The sequence below is a fragment of the Ranitomeya variabilis genome, chromosome 4 (assembly GCF_051348905.1).
Source record: "Ranitomeya variabilis isolate aRanVar5 chromosome 4, aRanVar5.hap1, whole genome shotgun sequence".
Classification (NCBI taxonomy): domain Eukaryota; kingdom Metazoa; phylum Chordata; class Amphibia; order Anura; family Dendrobatidae; genus Ranitomeya; species Ranitomeya variabilis.
Window position 1 is genome coordinate 293366636 of NC_135235.1, and position 21554 is coordinate 293388189.

The window sequence follows — 21554 nt, forward strand, 5'->3', positions numbered from 1 at the left end:
TCACTAAACAGAATATGCTCCAACTCTGCTCATCATTCACAACCGGCCACTAATGGAAGTTATAGCAACTGATCGTGGGGGGAAATGGGAGTAAAACCCCCCTGGTCTGACACTGACAACCTATCCTAAAGTTGGGTCAGCAATACAAAAATACCCTATAATAATGTCATAACGTCTGTAAAGAAAGGGGAAAATCAAATGTCACCATCCACTCAGCGTTCACTATGCATTTCTGAATCACTCCCATGGCAGATTCCGGTCTCACCGTCCTCTGGAGTCCGGCTATTTCACACTCCAAAAAATCCACTTGTTCCTTAGTGCGGTTCTGCGTCTCCCCCACAATAGACTCCAGCTCCTCGTTCCGCTCCACGATGTCATCGTATTCGCTCTGTAGTTTCTGGAACTTGTGCTGCAGCTGCTTAATCCGACACTCCTTGTCCTCAACCTCAAGTTTACACCTGGCGAGAAAATAACGCTTCAATTCCAGAAACATGGGGATTGATTCAAAATTCCTCAAGTCGGAATGCCCTCTTTTTGGTTAAAAGCTTTATCATTTGCCAAGAAGTACAGGTACAATTACATATTTAACGAAGCAAATTAAAAATTGTTTCAATAAGGATGATCTTTTCCCCTGTCCCTACTCTCCAGGTTTATCTTATCCAACCTTCTCCTATGCCCTTTTCTTTCCTTCCCCTTTACCTTTCCTAACTTTTCCTTCCGCATTCTTTTCCTCTTGCATTAACCTTTTTTTCTCTGTTGATTCTTTTTTTAATATATTCTCTTACTTGTTTAATAGAACAAGTTTTAGATCACTCTGTTATGTTTTATTACTCACCTTATTGACTATAACTATAATCCCCTTTCCGGAAATTGTTAAAAAAAAATCCCCCCAAATAAAAAGAATATTGTTGAGATTGATTCAGTAAAGTGATTTATGAAGTGTCATACGTTTTCTCGTAGACGGTGGGGACGGTCGGCCACTTTCCAGCCAGATTTCCAAAATTGACTTAAACTTTTCTACTGACCAAAGCAATCATCAATCTCCCCATCCCTTACCCCTAAGTGCATCTTATACGCTGTCCACAGGTCATTGTTGTGTCCATAGCAATCAAGATGGTGGCACTCATGTACATAATAACAACTAAATTCTTATTAAAGATCCTCTCTGCTCTCAAGGACGGAGGGATTTTTAATAATATTGTACGGCTCATTGCCTAGGATACCGACCACCCTGTAGTCTAAGAGTGGCCAAAGCTAGTTAGATTTATGCTTTCCAGTGTGTTTGCTCCCTTCTGCAGAGGTAAAACTGCCAGTGCTAGCAGCATGGGGAAAAAAGCACAGACCAGCGTCGCGACCATGCTGCTGGTCCAAACTGTGAATCTTCAGCAGCGCTGTGCTCCCTGCAGAGCGTAAGCTGGGAGCGGTGTGCTCCTGGAGAATACAAGTTGAGACAACCCCTTTAGCGTTTTCCTCCTGCACTATTATTTTTTTAATCCCTGAAGACAAGGAATTATTTTGCTTTTCGCCTTACAGCACAATATCAGTCATGGCTTATTTAATTTTCCACCTACATAGTAATTTAGGGCCTTGTTTTGTTTGTGGGACGCTCAACTGGTACCTGTCAGTCACTGGCGTACGTGCCACATGTGTAGCTGTACGGGGCTCCAAAAGGGAAGACAACAGTGCGTCTGATTGTATCCTGACGGCAGGTACAGACTTGTATTACAGGACTGCGGAATTACACAACAAAGCTGGAAATTCTAGATATGGATGTGAACTATGACGAGCATCTAACGATCTACAAATTACTAGTTAAAGAGCACATGATCTTTGTAATGTTCCTGCCCCGGGGCCTGAGCTTTCTCCAGTCGCCAAAGTCAGGAGTTGCACACTCTACACATATAAGATAAAAGCTAGCCGAAAAAGAAGATTACTGAGGGATCAGCCGACCATCTAATCTATATGGGGTCTCCCGACTGTTCCCCCAGCCGATTATGTTGGAATTCAATAACCCAATACTTTTGATTGGTGGAGATATAAACCAGTCTGATGATCTGGCAGAAAACACAGGAGCTCGCAGGCGACCTGAGCTTTCCTCTGTATGGAGGAATCTCGAGAGATAGCGGTCAGCCATACAATGGTTCGTCCAACAGCTATCTAATGTGTATGCCCGGCTTTAGTATATTCTGTTCCTTCCTTTTTATTGAGGATCTGTGAAGCCGGAGATCCCAGATCCAATTCTGATCACCTAATGAGTTGTGCCCATCCTCAATGGCCCCATAGCGCCCCTTAGTATATGGCATACAAGCCCTTGAGAGTATCTCTTTCAGGCACAATTACTTTTTATGTAGTTCCGGATTGTCTTGCGGGTTTATAGGTGCGGTTGTGGAGCTCGTCGAGTCGCTGTTACTTTTTTCACACTAGGAAAGATGAGAAAAAAACAAATAAGATACATAAAAAAAGTTTATATTACTCTATGTAAAAATAAAATCTTTTTGGCCCCACTTGTGACCCAGATTATTTAATTGGGGACCAGGATCAGGTGACATAGAATATGTTTAGTAATCACAGAGGCCACATTGCTCAGAAATGGATAGATACCGATAAATAAAAATAAATCTATAATCAAGGAAGACTATAACAAAATAGGAGACTGACCAGCCAGATAAATTTAACAGGGTAAATATGGCAGAACAAGAACCAACCTTAACGTGCGTTTCGCTTTAGCTTCTTCAAAGGGGCTTCAAGAAGGACCGCCCCTAAGAGCCTTGAAGAAGGTAATGCGAAACGCTTATCTATAAGATGGATCATCGATATCAGATCAGTAGGGGTCTGGCAACTTGAACCCCTAACAATCAGCTTTTACCAAGTCCTGTAGCACCCGGATGTACACGCTGTACAGAGCCGTATAGTGGCCGTTCTCAGGTACTGCAGCTCAGTTAATATTGAAGTGCACGGGAGCTGAGCTATAGTACTTGAGAACAGCCACTATACAGTCTATGGAGTTGAAGTTTCCACGCTCTGTGCACCATTTACTTCCGGTGGATACAGGATCTGTTAACAACCGGATATCAATGACTTATCATATGAATAGGTAATCAATATCTTTCTCCTGGACAACCCCTTTCATTTATTCATGACGAAGCTTAGTAATTAAATAAAAAAGCAAACCTGCTCCAGGTACTTTTTCCTTTCAGAATCCAGTGATCTGACTCGCTGACGTAGGGCGAGAATCTCTTTATCTAATCTACTATTATGTTCTTTGGCTTTTTGCAGTTCAAGGGAATCTGCAAAGAAACAGATATTACTAAACAGCCATCGAGATGTATGCCATTCATTATAAACCAATTTACAGACATCCTGGCAAAACACAAAAACTACAAAGAAATAAAGGGAAATGTAATCACATTAAATGACCAACACAAATTAGACCTCACTATATAAATTACCGCCAAATGTCTTTCTAAAGCATCCATACACCTAAGATACCTGTCCGCCGACCCTTGTTGCTAGTTATTCCTCCCAAACCCCAGGCCCCCTCTGACCCCGACCGAGCATGTACGTGTTCTCAATGGGAAGAGGAGAACAAGATGACCTATGGAGGCTGGCTCTTTTAAAAACAATTTAATCAGACATATTGAAATTCAATATGCCTGATCTTTCTTTCCCACCTGTTTGCCATTATGTCTCTGGGCACCTTAGGATAGAACGTTACATCTCACCATTGTCTCTGAGGTCTGTAAGTTCTTGCTCTAGTGCATCGATGTCTTCTTGTTTCTTCTGCATAATTTGTTCTATGAAAGTAAAAATAAAAAACAATTCAACTACAACAAAACTGAAAAATAACAGTAAAATACAATGGACACTCCAAAGAAACAGTACAAGCATTAGCGATGGTCCTTTATTCTGGCATACTAACATCTTCCAGACTACAGGAACAGGAAAACAAGAAAAAATACTCTGAAGTCACCAGTACTGATATATAATCCATGTTCACGAAATACTAAAACTGACCTGCCGTTATGATTCTTAGATTCATTTATATTTATACGCTTAAAAATTGTGTGTGTCTGTGTGTTTTTTTTTGTTTTGTTTTTATGTTTACTGCATTATTATATTTTTTTGTGTTTTGGTTTTAATCATAATTGAATAAAATTGTAAGATAAGAAAAATCTTTTCCATCAAACCCAGAAAGAGACATTAAAAATGTGTTGGCGTGTACGCGGAAAAACCCTCAGTTTACGTCTATGAAGTCGAATGTCCCGATCTCATACTTGTGCTCTATGTTCTGTTCTAATTTATAGACCAACATTCAGCCTATGATTAATATTTAGAAGGTGGGAGAAAAGCAGCACAAGCCTAAAATACTGTGCGGGTGTGACCACGGGGGGGATCTGAACCCTCAACCTCAGCGCCGTGCCGGTCACTAAGCGCTGAGCCAAACCAAACCTGTAGGAAAAAAGGAGATTTTTGTGTACTCACCGTAAAATCTTTTTCTCTGAGCAAATCATTGGGTGACACAGGACCATGGGTGTTATGCTGCTGCCACTAGGAGGGCACTAAGTAAACAGAAAGATTAACTCCTCCTCTGCAGTATACACCCCTTCACTGGCTACAATTCAACCAGTTCGGTAGTAAAGCAGTAGGAGCATGAACAAATGACAAACTATGTCAAAACCAAGGAAGTAACAACAAGCCAAACAGGCTAACAGGGTGGGTGCTGTGTCCCCCAATGATTGGCTCGGAGAAAAAGATTTTACGGTGAGTACATAAAAATCTCCTTTTCTCCTACGCCTCATTGGGGGACACAGGACCAGGGGAAGTCCCAAAGCAGTCCCTGGGTGGGGAGCAGCATATGCTAATACCCCATGTACCACTGGCTTACGGCTAAGGTACTGCCGATTGTAGAATGCGCCTGCCAAGGGCGGCGTCTGCAGAAGAGAGAGAATGAATGTGGTAATGTTTGGTAAAAGTGTGCAAACTGGACCATGTCGCAGCCTTGCAGACCTGCTGTGCTGACGCCTGGTGCCGAATGGCCCACTAGGCGCCCACCGACCGAGTAGAATGGGCCTTAATCCCTGCTGGGATAGGAACACCTTTGACACGATAGGATTCTTGAATAGCCGACCGAATCCATTTGGCTAGAGTAGCTTTGGAAGCGGGAGAACCCCTCCTTGGTCCCTCTGGAAGTACAAACAGGACATCCGACGTGCGGAAGGGAGCCGTCCGAGAGACGTACCGTCGAAGAGCCCTTACCACATCAAGAGTGTGCAGAGCCTTTTCAAAGCGATGGACTGGCGCCGGACAGAACGAAGGCAGAACAATCTCCTCATTGAGGTGGAAAGAAGAAACGACCTTGGGCAGAAAAGCAGAAGAGGTCCTCAATACTGCCTTGTCCGGATGAAAAATTAGAAACGGAGGGCGGCAGGAGAGTGCCGCCAGCTCCGAAACCCGTCTGATGGATGTAATAGCCACTAGGAAAACTACCTTCCAGGAGAGGAAGGTCAGGGAAACGTCCTGTAGCGGTTCGAAGGGAGTCTCCTGAAGAGCTCCGAGGACTAAATTAAGATCCCACGGATCCAAAGGCATTTTGTAGGGAGGCGCCACACAGGAAACTCCCTGGAAAAAAGTCTTCACCGGCAATCTATTGGCAATCTTTCGTTGGAAAAGGACTGACAATGCCAAAACCTGACCCTTTAGAGAGCTAAGTGCAAGTCCCGACTCTACTCCAGATTGGAGAAAATCCAATATGGCAGGGATAGAAAATACCAGAGGAGATCGTCGTTGTGCGTCGCACCATGAGAAGAAAATTCGCCAGGTACGGTGGTAACTGCGCATGGACACAGGTTTCCTAGCCCTGATCATGGTGGAAGACACCTTGGGAGTGAAACCCGCTTGGCCTAGAGTCTAGGATTCAACGGCCAGGCCGTCAAAGACAGGGCCCCTGAGTTCTGGTGGTAAATCGGGCCCTGTGAGAGAAGATCCACGCGATGTGGAAGGCGCCAGGGGACGTCGGCGACTAGCTGAACCAGTTCTGCGTACCATGCTCAGCGCGGCCAGTCCGGCGCGACGAGGATCACTGGTACCCCCTCTGCCCTGATCTTCTTGATGACCCTCGGTAGCAGGGGAAGAGGGGAAAAAATGTACGGGAGGCGGTATTGACGCCACGGCAGGACCAGGGCGTCTACTCCGATGGCCCGTGGGTCGAGTGACCGTGCAAAGAACTGTGGAACCTTGTTGTTCAACCTGGATGCCATGAGATCCACATCCGGGGTCCCCCAGCGATGACAAATCAGCTGGAAAACCTCCGGGTGAAGGGACCACTCGCCCGAGGCGAGACCCTGGCGGCTGAGGAAGTCCGCCGCCCAATTCTCCACACCTGGTATGTGGATCGCCGAGATGGGCGAATGGTTGGACTCGGCCCAACGCAGGATGTGGGACACCTCGAGCATAGCCGTCTTGCTGCGGGTTCCCTCTTGGCGGTTGATGTACGCCACGCCCGTGGCGTTGTCGGACTGGATTCTGACGGGGTGACCCGCCAGAAGATGGTGAAACCGGAACAACGCTAGCCTGATAGCTCGTATCTCCAGGAGATTGATGGAAAGGCGAGACTCTCGAGTGGACCACCGCCCTTGTGCTGTGTGATGATTGAAAACCGCCCCCCAGCCCATGAGGCTGGCATCGGTGGTCACCACCAGCCACCTCACTGGTAGAAAAGACCTTCCCTGGATTAGGGAGGACTTCAGCGTCCACCACCTGAGGGTCTTCCTGACCCGCGGGGACAGAGTGAAGCGGCGGTCGAGGGAGGACGGGTTGCCGTCCCATGCCGACAGTAGCGCATGCTGTAGGGGACGGAGGTGAAATTGCGCGAATGGAACCACTTCCATGGCTGCTACCATCTGTCCGAGAATGCGCATGCTGAAACGGATGGAGTGGGAGACTGGACGGGAAAGACTCTGAGCTCCCTGCTGCAAGGCCAAGGCCTTGTCTTGAGGGAGAATGACCAGACCGTGAGAAGTGTCCAGTGTCATTCCAAGGAAGGAGATCCGTTGGGCCGGAATCAGAGAGGATTTTTCGAAGTTTATCTTCCAACCCAGGCGAGAAAGTGTATCCACCGTGAGAACGACGGACTCTTCACAGGCTGGGTAAGATGGACCTTTTATCAGTAGGTTGTCCAAGTACGGAAGTACCACCACTCCCCTGGAATGAAGAGTGGCCATGGCAGCCGCCATGACCTTCGTGAAGACTCTGGGAGCGGTGGCGAGACCGAAAGGCAAGGCCACAAACTGGAAGTGTTCTCCGAGAAATGCGAAGCGGAGGAACTGCTGATGCGGAGGAAAGATTGGGATGTGGAGGTAAGCATCCTTGATGTCTATGGACGCCAGGAATTCTCCTTTTTCCATGGACGCGACCACAGAACGGAGGGATTCCATTCTGAAATGTCGAATTTTGACAAATTTGTTTTGAAGTTTCAGGTCCAGAATCGGACGCAGCGATCCGTCCTTCTTTGGGACCACGAATAGGTTCGAGTAGAACGCTTTGAACCTTTGGTCTGGGGGAACCGGAGTGATGACTCCTTCCCTTTGTAGTGCCCGTATGGCCTGGAGAAAGGCTGTTGTCTTCGATTTGGGAGGGCAAGACTGGAAGAAGCGTGTGTGTGTGTGTGGGGGAGTTAAATTCTATTTTGTATCCGGTGGACACCAGTTCCCTGACCCACTCGTCGGAAACGACCGAGAGCCAGGCTAGACGGAACAAAAGTAGACGCCCTCCTACTTTGTTGGTGCCCCCCGGATGTTGCAAGGAGTCATTGAGTGGAGGATCTAAGGGATCTGGATCCCTTAGACCCGGGTGGTCTCGGTCTGGGCTTCCAGTTACGGTTAGGTCTTTAAGAGACCTGGGAGCCTTGGTCACCGCGCGAGCCTCGTCCTGGAGGCAGAGGATGTAGATGACCAGTTGGTATTGTTACGAAAGGGCCGAAATCAGGATTGTTGTTGATACCGAAACGGCCTGGTTGGCTTTTGCTGGGGGAGAAATTTACTTTTTCCCCCGGTGGCATCCGAGATTATTTGGTCTAATTTTTCTCCAAATAAACGACCAGACTGATAGGATGTCAAAGAGCGCTTGGAAGCCGAAGCCACAGGGCTCTTCTAATGGAGATTGCATTCGCGGCTGCCTGTGCAGCGCAATTGGCTGCGTCTATTGAGGCGTTGACTACGAAATCCCCAGCCTGCGCTATCTGGATAGCTAGGTTGATCGCCTCTGGAGGTAGGTCGCTAACTTGGATGGTCGTGGAAAGCGTCTCGGCCCAAGCGACCATAGCCTTAGCCACCCAAGAGGCAGCGAAAGATGGGAAGAGAGAGGCTCCTGTGGCCTCAAAGACGGAGCGAGCCAGATAATCAATCTGACGGTCAGAGGGGTTCTTAACCGAGGAGCCGTCTGACAGGGACAGGATGGTTTTGGAAGCGAGATGTGACACGGCAGGGTCCACTGAGGGGGACTGCAGCCAGTCCTTGATTAGTTCCTGAGGAAAAGGATATTTGGCCTCGATGGGCTTTTGGCCCATGAAGCGTTTATCGGGACGGCCCCTGTGTTTTTGTACAATGTCCTTGAACTCAGGATGAGTGACAAAAACCTTTGGGACACGTTTAGTCTTTTTGAACTACACCACGTGTTCGGGCGTAGATACGGATTCCTCGGCCACCTTCAGGGTCTGGTTGACCGCTTCGATGAGAGAATCGAGTGTCTCTTGGGAGGTGGAGGAATCCTGAACGTAGGAATCGTCGGACTCATATTCAAAGTCGTTTGGGTTGTCTGGAGAAGGGGACCGGGAAGCGGAGCTCGCCGACGCTGAAAAACCAACTGGCCCGTGGTCAGGGGATGGAGCATGGGTACGTTTTCTGGAACCCCGAGTAGAAAGAGACAGAGTATGCCCCCTGCTGGTGGACGGATCCGTACCGTCACCCAAATCCTCCGCGGTCTGACTTGAAGAGGGGCCCCGGAGGGAGTCAATTGCCCTGACTAGGGAAGCCATAGATCGTGACAGAGAAGCTGCCCACTCAGGGAGGCTAGGCTCTACAGGGTCGACGGCGGCGGCGGGAGGCGGCTGCACAGAGGCCGGGACACAATCCGCACACAACGGGTTACTGTGAGCTCGGGGCAGAGCCGTATTGCAAGTGGCACATACAGTGAAAAACACTGTGTGCTTCTTGTTACCCTTTATAGTCTCCTTGGATTGAGACATAGTGTCTTTAGAGAAAGAGCGGGGCAGTATACGCAGGGAAGGGTTAAGCTTTCTTGAAGCATCTTACCCACGGTCCTGTGCCTGTGTCCCCGGGGAGGAATGTAGCCCTGGCGGTTCCTGGTCAGCGTGGGCCACCTTGCAGAGAGATGGCAATATGGCCCCCGAGATCTGCAGGGCGCCTCTCGTCCCAGACGAGAAGCGCCGATATAGGGGGCGGGGTTACGGCCGTGGGAGGTATCTGCCCACTGCGGCCTACTCCAGCTGAAAAGCCGGGGACTAAATTTCCGGCCTGCCCGGCGATGCACGGCGGCGGTCGCAATGGAGCGTCGCTGACCACCGCAGACCCCCGACCGCCGGCGCCTCTCCCCAGGGACTCTGCCGCAAGTACCGCCGGCGCCTGTCCCCATAGTGCTTCGGAGCGCAGGAGGGATGTGTACTCACAGTGCCCTCCGGTAATGCTGGACCCCCTGTCACCTGCGCGCTCCATCCATCCTGTGCCTGCTGCAGTTCCCATCTTCAGCTTCCATCCTCTTCTGGAATCCATTTGTGCAACGCCATGCAGTGTGGGCCTTGTCTGTCGGGCCCCCGGAGAGGTACATTAGAGCAGGCTCTATGTACTCGCCGTCTTGCAGGGGGGAAGGGAGATCGGGACCAAAGATGGAAACCGTCGCCCCCGTAAAAATTGGCGTGCTCCAACGTCGCAGGAGAGGGACGGGGAGGTATACTCGCCGTGCTCGCCTGTTGCTGGTTCGGGGGAGAGCGGGCCCTATAAAAGGGATCCGTCGCCCCCATCACTCCGTTGAATAAAAAATAAAAATTTACAGAAAAATAAAAATTAAAATTAAAATTAAAATAAGAAAGTTGGGGTCTGAAAACAGACCCAAGTGCCTCCTACAGACACTAAGCAAGAACTGGTTGAATTGTAGCCAGTGAAGGGGTGTATACTGCAGAGGAGGAGTTAATCTTTCTGTTTACTTAGTGTCCTCCTAGTGGCAGCAGCATAACACCCATGGTCCTGTGTCCCCCAATGAGGCGTAGGAGAAAGTGTGTACGGCGGAGAGACCACTTCATGTCACCAGGAAAACAAAAAATCAAAGGTGACCTGCTGACAAAATGACCCGCCCCTGCTGACAAAATGACCCGCCCCTGCTGACAAAATGACCCGCCCCTGCTGACAAAATGACCCGCCCCTGCTGAATATTTAGGAGAAATTGAAAAGTCATTGGCTGTTACTTTTTGCATAGCTCGGTGAGTGAGCGCTGTGATTGGCTGGCTGTAGAATGCATATGTGAGATAGAGAGCGCCCCGTATGGACGTAATCTGACGGTCTCTAGACGACGCTGCAACAATCACCAGGGAAGATGAACAAGAGAAGCCGTGTGTGCACTAATTGGCCCTCATTGTGGAATATGTCATGTGGTCTCTGGAAAGGTCTTTGATTGATGGGAGATTTGACATCGGATGAGACAGAGGTCAGACAGGGTTCTGCCCGTCAATCAAACCCTGGGGGGTTGGGGTAAAGATTGACCAGTCTCCCCTGACCAGTCCTTATAGAATACATAGTGCAGCAGCTTCCTCTACATGCTGACCGCCCGTATACACCTCTAGGCTACACTGGACATGATTGGTGAGACCACCTTCAGAAGCCGGCACCTTGGCCATATGCCCTACGGCATCATAAAGAACAGCACGTCCTTCTGCCAGCCACAGATAAGGGCCAATAAGGGGGATGCTTCCACCGGCGGACCTCTATATTGCATGGTCAGAGAGATCAGCCTAGCGGAGCCCTTTATGGGAAGATATTCGAGCAGCAGGTCATGGAAAAGGAGATTTTTGTTTACTTACCGTAAAATCTTTTTCTCCGAGCCACTCATTGGGGGACACAGTACCATGGGGTGTTATGCTGCTGCCACTAGGAGGACACTAAGTAGACAGAAAGATTAACTCCTCCTCTGCAGTATACACCCCTTCACTGGATACAATTTCAACCAGTTCGGTAGTAAAGCAGTAGGAGCATGAACAAAGACAACTATGTCAAAACCAAAGAAGTAACAACAAGCCAAAACAGGCTAACAGGGTGGGTGCTGTGTCCCCCAATGAGTGGCTCGGAGAAAAAGATTTTACGGTAAGTAAACAAAAATCTCCTTTTCTCCTACGCCTCAATGGGGGACACAGGACCATGGGACGTACAAAAGCAGTCCCTGGGCGGGGAGCAATATGCTAAAACCCCATGTACCACTGGCTTACGGCTTAAGGAACTGCCGCTTGCAGAATGCGCCTGCCAAGGGCGGCGTCTGCAGAAGAGATAGAATGAATGTGGTAATGCTTGGTAAAAGTGTGCAAACTGGACCACGTCGCAGCCTTGCAGACCTGCTGTGCTGACGCCTGGTGCCGAATGGCCCACGAGGCGCCCACTGACCGAGTAGAATGAGCCTTGATCCCAGCTGGGATAGGAACACCTTTGACACGATAGGATTCTTGAATGGCTGACCGAATCCATTTTGCCAGAGTGGCTTTTGAAGCAGGAGAGCCCCTCCTGGGCCCCTCTGGAAGTACGAACAGGGCGTCTGACGTGCGGAAGGGAGCCGTCCTTGAGACGTACCGACGAAGAACCCTCACCACATCAAGAGTGTGTAGAGCCTTTTCGATGCGATGGACAGGAGCCGGGCAGAACGAAGGCAGAACAATCTCCTCATTGAGGTGGAAAGAGGAGACGACCTTGGGCAAAAAGGTGGGAGAGGTCCTCAATACCGCCTTGTCCGGATGAAAAATGAGAAAGGGAGGGCGGCAGGAGAGCGCAGCCAACTCCGAGACCCTTCTGATGGATGTGACGGCTACTAGGAAGACTACCTTCCAAGAAAGGAAGGTCAAGGAAACGTCCTGTAGCGGTTCGAAGGGAGTCTCCTGAAGAGCTCCGAGAACTAAGTTGAGATCCCACGGATCCAAAGGTGACTTGTAGGGAGGCGCCACACGGGAAACTCCCTGGAAGAAGGTTTTCACCGGCAACCTGTTGGCAATCTTCCGCTGGAAAAGGACTGACAATGCCGAAACCTGACCCTTCAGGGAGCTAAGAGCAAGTCCCGACTCTAGTCCGGACTGAAGAAACTCCAGTATGGAAAAAATAGAAAAGACTAGAGGAGATCGACCCTGTGCATCGCACCATGAGAAAAAAATTTGCCAGGTACGGTGGTAACTACGCATGGAAACAGGTTTCCTAGCTCTGATCATGGTGGAGGACACCCTGGGAGAGAAACCCGCTTGGCCTAGAATCCAGGACTCAACGGCCAGGCCGTCAAAGACAGGGCCCTTGAGTTCTGGTGGTAAATCGGGCCCTGCGAAAGGAGATCCGCGCGATCTGGAAGACGCCAGGGGACGTCGGCCACCAGCTGAACCAGTTCGGCGTACCATGCCCGACGCGGCCAGTCTGGCGCGACGAGAATCACTGGTACCCCCTCTGCCCTGATCTTTTTGATGACCCTCGGCAGTAGGGGGAGAGGAGGAAAAATGTACGGGAGGCGGAATTGGCGCCAAGGCAGGACCAGGGCGTCTACTCCGAGGGCCCGTGGGTCGAGGGACCGAGCAAGGAACTGAGGAACCTTGTTGTTCATCCTGGAAGCCATGAGATCCACATCCGGGGTCCCCCAGCGATGGCAAATCTGCTGGAAGACCTCCGGGTGGAGGGACCACTCTCCGGAGGCGATGCCCTGGCGGCTGAGGAAGTCCGCCGCCCAATTTTCCACACCTGGAATGTGGATCGCCGAGATGGGCGAATGGTTCGACTCCGCCCAATGGAGGATGTGAGACACCTCGAGCATGGCCGTCTTGCTGCGAGTTCCGCCCTGACGGTTGATGTATGCCACAGCCGTGGCGTTGTCGGACTGGATTCTGACTGGATGACCTGCCAGAAGTCAGTGAAAGTGAAACAATGCTAGCCTGATAGCTCGAATCTCGAGGATATTGATGGCGAGGCGAGACTCTTGAATGGACCACCGCCCCTGGGCTATGTGATGGTTGAAGACCGCTCCCCAGCCTATGAGACTGGCGTCGGTGGTCACCACCAGCCACCGTACTGGGAGAAAGGACCTTCCCTGGGTTAGGGAGGACTTCAGCGTCCACCACCTGAGGGTCTTCCTGACCCGAGGGGACAGGATGAATCGGCGGTCGAGGGAGGAAGGGTTGCCGTCCCAAGCCGACAGTAGCGCATGCTGCAGGGGACGGAGGTGAAACTGCGCAAATGGGACCGCTTCCATGGTCGCTACCATCTGCCCGAGAACTCGCATGCTGGCGCGAATGGAGTGGGATACTGGACGAGAAAGACGCTGGGCTCCCTGCTGCAAGGCCAAAGCCTTGTCTTGAGGGAGTATGACCAGACCGCGGGAAGTGTCCAGTATCATCCCCAGGAAGGAGATTTGTTGAGCCGGAATTGGAGAAGATTTTTCGAAGTTTATCTTCCATCCCAGGCGAGAAAGAGTATCCATCGTGAGAACGACGGACTCTTCGCACGCTGGGTAGGAAGGACCCTTTATCAGTAGGTCGTCCAAGTACGGAATTACCACCACTCCCCTGGAGTGAAGAATGGCCATGGCAGCCGCCATGACCTTCGTGAAAACTCTGGGAGCGGTGGCGAGACCGAAGGGCAAGGCCACAAATTGGAAGTGTTCCCCGCAAAAGGCGAAGCGAAGGAACTGCTGATGCGGAGGGAAGATCGGTATGTGTAGGTAGGCATCCTTTGCAAGGAGTCATTGGGCGGAGGATCCATGGGATGCGGATCCCTTAGGCCCGGGAGGTTTGGGCCTGGGTCTCCAGTTACGATTAGGTCTGTAAGAGACCTGGGTGCCTCGGCCACCACGCGAACCTCGTCCTGATGCGGGGGTAGAGGATGTAGAAGACCAGTTGGTATTGGACCGAAAAGGCCGAAATGGAGGTTGCTGCTGGTACCGAAAGGACCGGGTGGGCTTTTGCTGGGGGAGAAATTTACTTTTCCCTCCGGTAGCATCCGAGATCATTTGGTCCAATTTTTCTCCAAATAGCCGACCAGCCTGGTAAGGCAGGGCTGTTAGAGAACGTTTAGAAGCCGAATCTGCTCGCCAATCCCTGAGCCACAGGGCTCTCCTGATGGAAATTGCATTGGCGGCTGCCTGAGCAGCGCAATTGGCTGCGTCCATAGAGGCGTTGACTATGAAGTCTCCGGCCTGCGCTAACTGGTTAACCAGGATGCTGGCTTCTGGAGGTAAATCACTGGCTTGGATGTTAGAGGAAAGAGTCTCGGTCCAAGAGACCATAGCCTTAGCCACCCAAGAGGCGGCGAAGGATGGGAAGAGAGACGCTCCTGTGGCCTCGAAGGCGGAGCGAGCCAGATAATCAATCTGGCGATCGGAGGGATTCTTAACGGAGGAACCGTCCGAAAGAGACAGGATGGTCTTGGACGCGAGGTGTGACACAGCAGGGTCCACCGAGGGAGACTGCAGCCAGTCCTTGACTAATTCCCGAGAAAAAGGGTATTTGGCCTCGATGGACTTTTGTCCTATGAAGCGTTTATCTGGGCGATCCCTATGTTTTTGTACGACCTCCTTAAAGTGAGGGTGAGTGACAAAAACATTTTTAACACGTTTAGTCTTTTTGAAAGACACCACATGTTCGGGTTCCGAAGCGGAGTCCTCAGTCACCTTCAGGGTCTGGTTTACCGCCTCAATGGAGGGGGGGTCCTGAACGTAGGAAATGTCGGACTCATATTCAGAGTCATCCGAGTTTGGGGAAGGGGACCTGGAAGCAGAGCCTGCAGGCACTGAGGGGCCCGCTAGCTCATGGTCAGGGGATGAAACGTGAACACGTTTTCTGGAGCCCCGGGTAGAAAGTGACCGGGTACGCCCCCTGCTGGTAGAAGAATCCATACCGTCGTCTGAATCCTCCACGGTCCGACCTAGAGGGGGGCCCCGGAGGGAGTCAATTGCCCTGGCTAGGGAAGCCACAGATCGTGACAGAGAGGTTGCCCACTCAGGGGGGCTAGGCTCTACCGGGTCGACGGCTGCGGCATCGGAGACGGTACCGGCGTCGGCAAGGGGCGGCTGCACAGAGGGCGAGACGCAATCTGCACACAAATGGCTAGTGTGAGCTCGGGGCAGAGCCGCATTGCAAGTGGCACATACAGTGAAAAACACTGTGTGCTTCTTGTTACCCTTTTTTGTCTCCTTGGATTGAGACATAGTGCCTTAGGGACAGAGCGGGCAGTATACAGCAGAGAAAGGGTTAAGCTTTCTTGAAGCAGCTTACCCACGGTCCTGTCTGTGTCCCCAGAGAGAGATATGGCGGTTCTTTGTCCAGGAGTTCTCCTTGGAGCGCTGTAGAAGCGTGGGCTCCGTGCAGGGAGAGAGGAAATATGGCCCCCGAGATTTGGAGGGCGCCTCTCGTCCCAGACGAGAAGCGCCGATGTAGGGGGCGGAGCTACGGCCGTGGGAGGAGATTTTTCCCCTGCGGCCTACTCCGGCTGAAGAAGCCGGGGACTAAATTTTTGAGGCCTGCCGACGATGTGCGGCGGCGGCCGCGACGGAGCGCCGCCGAGCACCGCCGACACCCGGTCGGCGGTGCCTCTCCCTGGGGACCCGGACCGCATCGCTGCCGCTGAGGAGGACTGCACAGAGGGCGAGACGCGCAGGGGGGAGTCCCCCGAAGGTACTTACAGCCACTGTCCCGGTTCTCACAGGTCTGCGCTTCTGTGAGGATGTGACTCAATCCATGCACCCTGGATGGGGATGGAGAGGCCCCTGATGCATCATGCTGCTATAGCAGAGGGGGGCTGCGGCACAACATCCCCTCCGGACTGCATTCTTCTCCAGTTACATTGCTGTAATGCAGGGTCCTGGAGGGGGTTGGGGGAAATCGGGACCAAGAGGAACCGTTGCCCTGGCGCAAACTTTCCGTGCCCCATACGTCGCAGGAGAGGGACGGGGAGGTATACTCGCCGTGCTCGCCTGTTGTTGGTTCGGGGGAGAGCGGACCTTATGAAAAAAAGGACCCGTCGCCCCCTTCACTCCGTTAAATAAAAAATTAAAAATTTACATAAAATTAAAAAATCAAAAATTAAAATCAAGTTGGGGTCTGGGAAAAAAAGACCCAAGTGCCTCCTAAGACACTAAGCAAGAACTGGTTGAAATTGTATCCAGTGAAGGGGTGTATACTGCAGAGGAGGAGTTAATCTTTCTGTCTACTTAGTGTCCTCCTAGTGGCAGCAGCATAACACCCCATGGTCCTGTGTCCCCCAATGAGGCGTAGGAGAAAAATGGAAGCGAGTCTTCCACTGGTGTGGCTTATATAACCAGGAGTGACTAAATATATTCAGGTCCCCTCTAATATTATACCCGATAGCACCGAAATGTGTTCTCACCCCTATATTAAAGGGAATCTGTCAGCAGTATTTTGGTATGTAATCTGAGAACACTATGATGCAGAGGCTGAGCCACTGATTCCAGCGATGTGTCACTTACTGGGCTGTGTGTTTCTGTTTCAATACAATCAGCAGGATATTCTCACTGCATGACTAGGTGTCTAGCACCTCCTCGTGCACAGTGCACAGTGTACATAGGAAGCTGCCAATCAGTGGTGGGGGCGGGGTTATATAGAGCTCAACATTCAGAGCTCTGCTAGATCTGCAGAAAAGAAAACTGATTCTGTCACATCTGCTGAACCCAGTAAGCTAAGTGACACATCGCTGGAATCAGGGTCTCGGCCCCTACATTATGCTGTTATCAGATTACATAGCAAAAACCCGCTGGCACATTCGCTTTAAGACAATAAAAACTCTTTAATACAATTTTTTAGCTGCCTAAAAAAATAGTAGAATGGCAACTTGCCAGGCAATCTGAGACATGAAGTACAGCCACCAATGTGCGCTGATTTACCTAGCTCGGTAAGTTCCTTTTTCTTAATAAGTAAATCGTCCGTGAGTTTCCGGATCTCGTCGTGGGCCATTTTCAACCTTTGGGCAGCTTCATTCAGATCTCTCTCAGCATTTACCCTCTTTTTTCTCTCTTTATCAAGTTCTTCATCAAAAGTCTAAAGAACAACAAAAAGGTAAAGCCTGGCACATTAGTATTATTATCATTGCGTTTCTATAAATCTGATCTCTCCACATGAATGAATTAAATGAAACCAAAAGTCCATCCGTATTGATCACAGACGCCTATATTGCTTTTTCTTTACAAGTAATGAATGCCCCAGGGTCCTTTGTAAGGCCTTTGGAAAGGATAAATGATGTGCCAATCCTTTGTACTCACCACACATGTATTTATACAAGGAAATTAGATCACCTCTAAAGCTTATTTTTCTAGCCTCCAATTATAAGAGACATATGCCAGTCCATACACTGGCTGCTGGCGAAGGAGCATGAGACCAGACCTGTCCATCAGTCTCCTCCAATAACAAGACAAGACTGATGGATAGGTCTGGTCATATGTTCCTCCACCAGTACTCATTGTATGTGTGATGCTAATCACTACTTACAGACACACCATGAGGTGTGGTAGTCAGGGAGTCACAGTCAAAAACAGAGCGGTGAGGCAAAGGCATAGTCAGGTCACAGTCCGGGGTCAGAATTCCAAGAAGGTAGTGGATCAAGACAAAGGGGTTAGGCAAATGGATGGTCAAAGGCAAATCCAAGGTCGGTCAACAAAGATCAAAATACTAGAACTCAAAGCACAAAGTTGATGTTGGTGGAGAGAAGGATCTGACATGTTGAATTTCATCAACCATTCCTATTATTCCTCCTATTGAGGAGTTTGGTAGCAGCTTTCTCATAGAGAAGATAGGAGCGCTAGCCTGAGTTGTGTGTTCCTGTATATGCGGCAGTCGGGGGGAGATAGCTGTCAGTTGACTGATAGTTCGATCATCAGCTACCTAACGTGTATTAGGGCTTTAAACTACAATTTGATGTACATTTTGGTTAAAAAGTGATTTCTCCTTTCAGCCTTTCAGATTAGATATGTGCTGTAGTAAATGATTCATCTGATCTTCAATGCCATACGGATCAGGTCTAATGAACGCATTTAATGTAAAGATGAAGGGAGCGCTCAAGATGTCGGTGAAACAATGGGACCTGGAAGTCTGGATGTTAGATCTGACACCTGTGTGGAAGCGCTACCCCCAGACTTGGTTTGGAGACAATCATCTTACGGCCGTTCTTCAAAGACTCTTCATACAATATCATTCCCATCTCCGGCTACAGAAAACTTTTACCTGAATTCACTCATCACATCAAATGAGTAGTGCATGCATAATTCATACGCACACAAAAGCTGCATTTCCCATTGTCATTTCATGTGTTGATGTGTTTTACGCCCTATAGCAATGCATTTAGTACTCATCTTGCAGCGGAGCAGTGCCGGCAAATATACAGTCATTCTGTAGGTGGAACACAAACAACCAAGTGGGGGCGCTCAGCTGTTTCAAAAAGTCCCATTCACCATAATGGAGGGTGACTGTCACGATTCCACCGCTCAGTGTGTCTTGGATGCAGTGACTGACAGCTCAGTCGTCCTAACTAATGCAGGGCATGCTGAGCTGTCAGTATGTTGATTGACAGTTCGATCGTCCAATCTAGAACTGGGAGGTGCTGAGCTTCCTTCAGGTGTTCCCTGTTCCAAGTCATTACCAAGCTACCTAACTAAGCTGTCTGTCCCAGCTCTGTGTGGTTTGTGCTCTGAATTTAGACATTCTGATCTTCTGTTGCTGGACCCTGGATTTGCCTATTGACTACCCATTTGTTTTACCCTTTTTGCATTGATGCACTCTGACCTTGGAATTCTGACACCGGACTGTGACCTGACTAAGCCTTTTTGCCTTACCCCTTTGTATATGATGAACCCTCTTGGTATCTGACCCCGGACCTCTTGACTACCCTGCCTTATGGCTTGTCCATGAGCGCAGTAAATGCCCATCTGTGGCTCAGTTCTGCTTTTGAAGAAGAAACACATATTATGAAGATGTCAATGATCAGGTTAGTGCATTGCCGGGTTAGTGGATGCATTTGGAAGATTAGTGAGGTTAGAAAAGCTTTAAAAAAAAAATCAGAGCCGGCACATACTGAACTCTCGGCAGATGTTCTGTCTACATTTTTACGTGTCCCAAAAAACTTCTTCCACGAGTTCTGAACTGAGGACAGTTGCTCCTTTGGAAAAAAATATGCAGAAACATCAATTTTATATGGAAGACATAAATGGGTCACAGTGCATGTCATTGTGTAACAGAACCCAAGTCACTTCTTAAAGGGAACCTGTCACCTGAATTTGGCGGGACCAGATTTCAGTCATATGGGCGGGGTTTTTAGGTGTTTGATTCACCCTTTCCTTACCCGCTGGCTGCATGCTGGCTGCAATATTGGATTGAAGTTCATTCTCGGTCCTCCGTAGTACATGCCTGCTCAAGGCAATCTTGCCTTACGCAGGGGTGTACTATGGAGGACAGAGAATGAACTTCAATCCAATATTGCAGCCAGCATGCAGCCAGCAGGTAAGGAAAGGGTGAATCAAACAGCCGAAAACCCTGCCCATATGATGGAAAACTGGTCCCACCAAATCCAGGTGACAGGATCCCTTTAAGGGCTGATATAACAAGGATTTCACCAGTCCGCACACATTAGTCTCATATCAGCCGAACCTATGATTTTTTTTACAGGACCAGATGACTATCTAAAATACACAAGGGTGTCTAGACTCTCCGTTCTCCAAAGATGATGACACAGTTGAAAAGGCTCGGACATGGTAAATTTTTCTCTGTTGCCCCAGGGGAGCGTCTTTCTCACCTCTCTACTGAGCGGATATATTATGGTGGGGTAGTCGGGAGAGAGCAGTTGGCACCAGCAATCTCATGTGTATGATCAGCCTTATACCGCAGCATTGGCCAAGTGTAAAAAGTGTTTAGGAAAAAGCTAATCTAGAATTGCATCAATCACTTTAGAGTACAAAAGTCACACAGTTTTGCAAGTTCACAAAAACTTTGCAACTTTTGCCATTTTGACTTTACACGAGCGCAGCCACATTTCTAAAAGGTAGGCAGGAAGGGAATGGCCTGGTGTGGCCCAACAGATTCATTATAGTGTATGCTATAAAGCGGAAGAAATTATAGCAGAACCATATACCGACTGTGGAGCAGGGGCAGATCGGTCTAGGCGTGTGCGGCCTACCTAATTTGATGCATCTTACTCCAGTGGAGTGTTGATCAAGAATGGCATAGAAACTTCCATCTTGGTGAATTCCTCCATAAAAAATATGAGATAATCTGTGATGTCCTATCTAATGGCAGCAATGAATAGAACTAGGTATGCCGAGATTGGGCTTAGTTGTTCTTAAGACCCAGAATACACTAGCAACAGCCAAACCTGCTCAGATGACAGTCTAATGTGTATGGGGGTCTCCAGGCTCTCCCCTGAAAAATTATATTGAGAAATTACAGATTCGGTCTGTCTGATTTTATATTATTGAATGCGTTTGTTCTTGGCAAGAAAAGCCACCGCCAGAGATGTCTAGCAGTGACTTTCTCATAGAGAACACAAGAGATCTCGGTAGAGCGAGCAGTCCGGTATATGGAGAAGTTGGGTGATATTGCTGCCAGCCCTACAATCAGCTGAACCCTAGTTCGTCTGATAACTATCTATTATGTATGAGACCCCTAAAACGCCTCCCCCCATACACATTAGACTAACACCGACCAAACCCGCAAATATCGATGGGTTCTTCTGACAGTCTAGTGTGTATGGGAGCTCTGGACAGATAATTGTCCAGGGAGTTAAGGATCCAGCGTGTCTGATTTCAGACTGCTGATCGTTTTGTTCTCCCAGAGATAAGCTGCTGCCAGAGAAGTTGGGCAGCGGCTTTCTCATAGAGAACATAGGGGCCTTTAGTAGAGCAGCGGATGAGAGAGCTGCCGGCAGAACGATCGTCCGAACCATCATTTGGTCAGCAGCCAAATAAGATATATGGGAAGGCTTTAGAGTATTTTATTGCACAGAATTGCTGCCTGGTTGACCATGCGAATCCTGCTTGCCCCATCCACACTGGATGAGAGATAGCTTTCCGTTTAGGAAACCAAAAACGTTGTGCAATCTCAATGTTGCCTTATGGTGTAGGGGGAAAGTCACAGGCGATATCGGATGATTGCAAGCATACAACTTAACATTGGAGTACACAGCCAGCTACAGCAAACCTCAGCCAGAAATACTGAATGGCGCGTCTCTAACTACTATCTATTAGAAGTGCAATGTGTAGGTGCACATTCACACTGCGGAAATTCACAAACAGAACCTAGGATAAAAGCAATGAGCCAA

At 49.4% G+C, this 21554-nt stretch overlaps 1 protein-coding gene across 3 annotated transcripts in view; it reads right to left on the reverse strand.

Moving 5' to 3' along the window:
- Positions 1 to 21554, reverse strand: part of CCDC30 (coiled-coil domain containing 30) — a 58735-nt gene that overhangs the window by 27303 nt on the left and 9878 nt on the right. For 2 of the 3 annotated variants that reach the window (XM_077250212.1, XM_077250214.1), the window contains exons 7-12: positions 19317 to 19400; positions 17137 to 17290; positions 3723 to 3794; positions 3172 to 3287; positions 2341 to 2420; positions 266 to 458 (exon numbers count right to left, since the gene is read on the reverse strand). In XM_077250212.1, the coding sequence (XP_077106327.1) occupies positions 266 to 458; positions 2341 to 2420; positions 3172 to 3287; positions 3723 to 3794; positions 17137 to 17290; positions 19317 to 19400 (699 nt within the window). The remainder of the gene's footprint in view (positions 1 to 265; positions 459 to 2340; positions 2421 to 3171; positions 3288 to 3722; positions 3795 to 17136; positions 17291 to 19316; positions 19401 to 21554) is intronic. The other variant, XM_077250213.1, reaches the window with a different exon arrangement.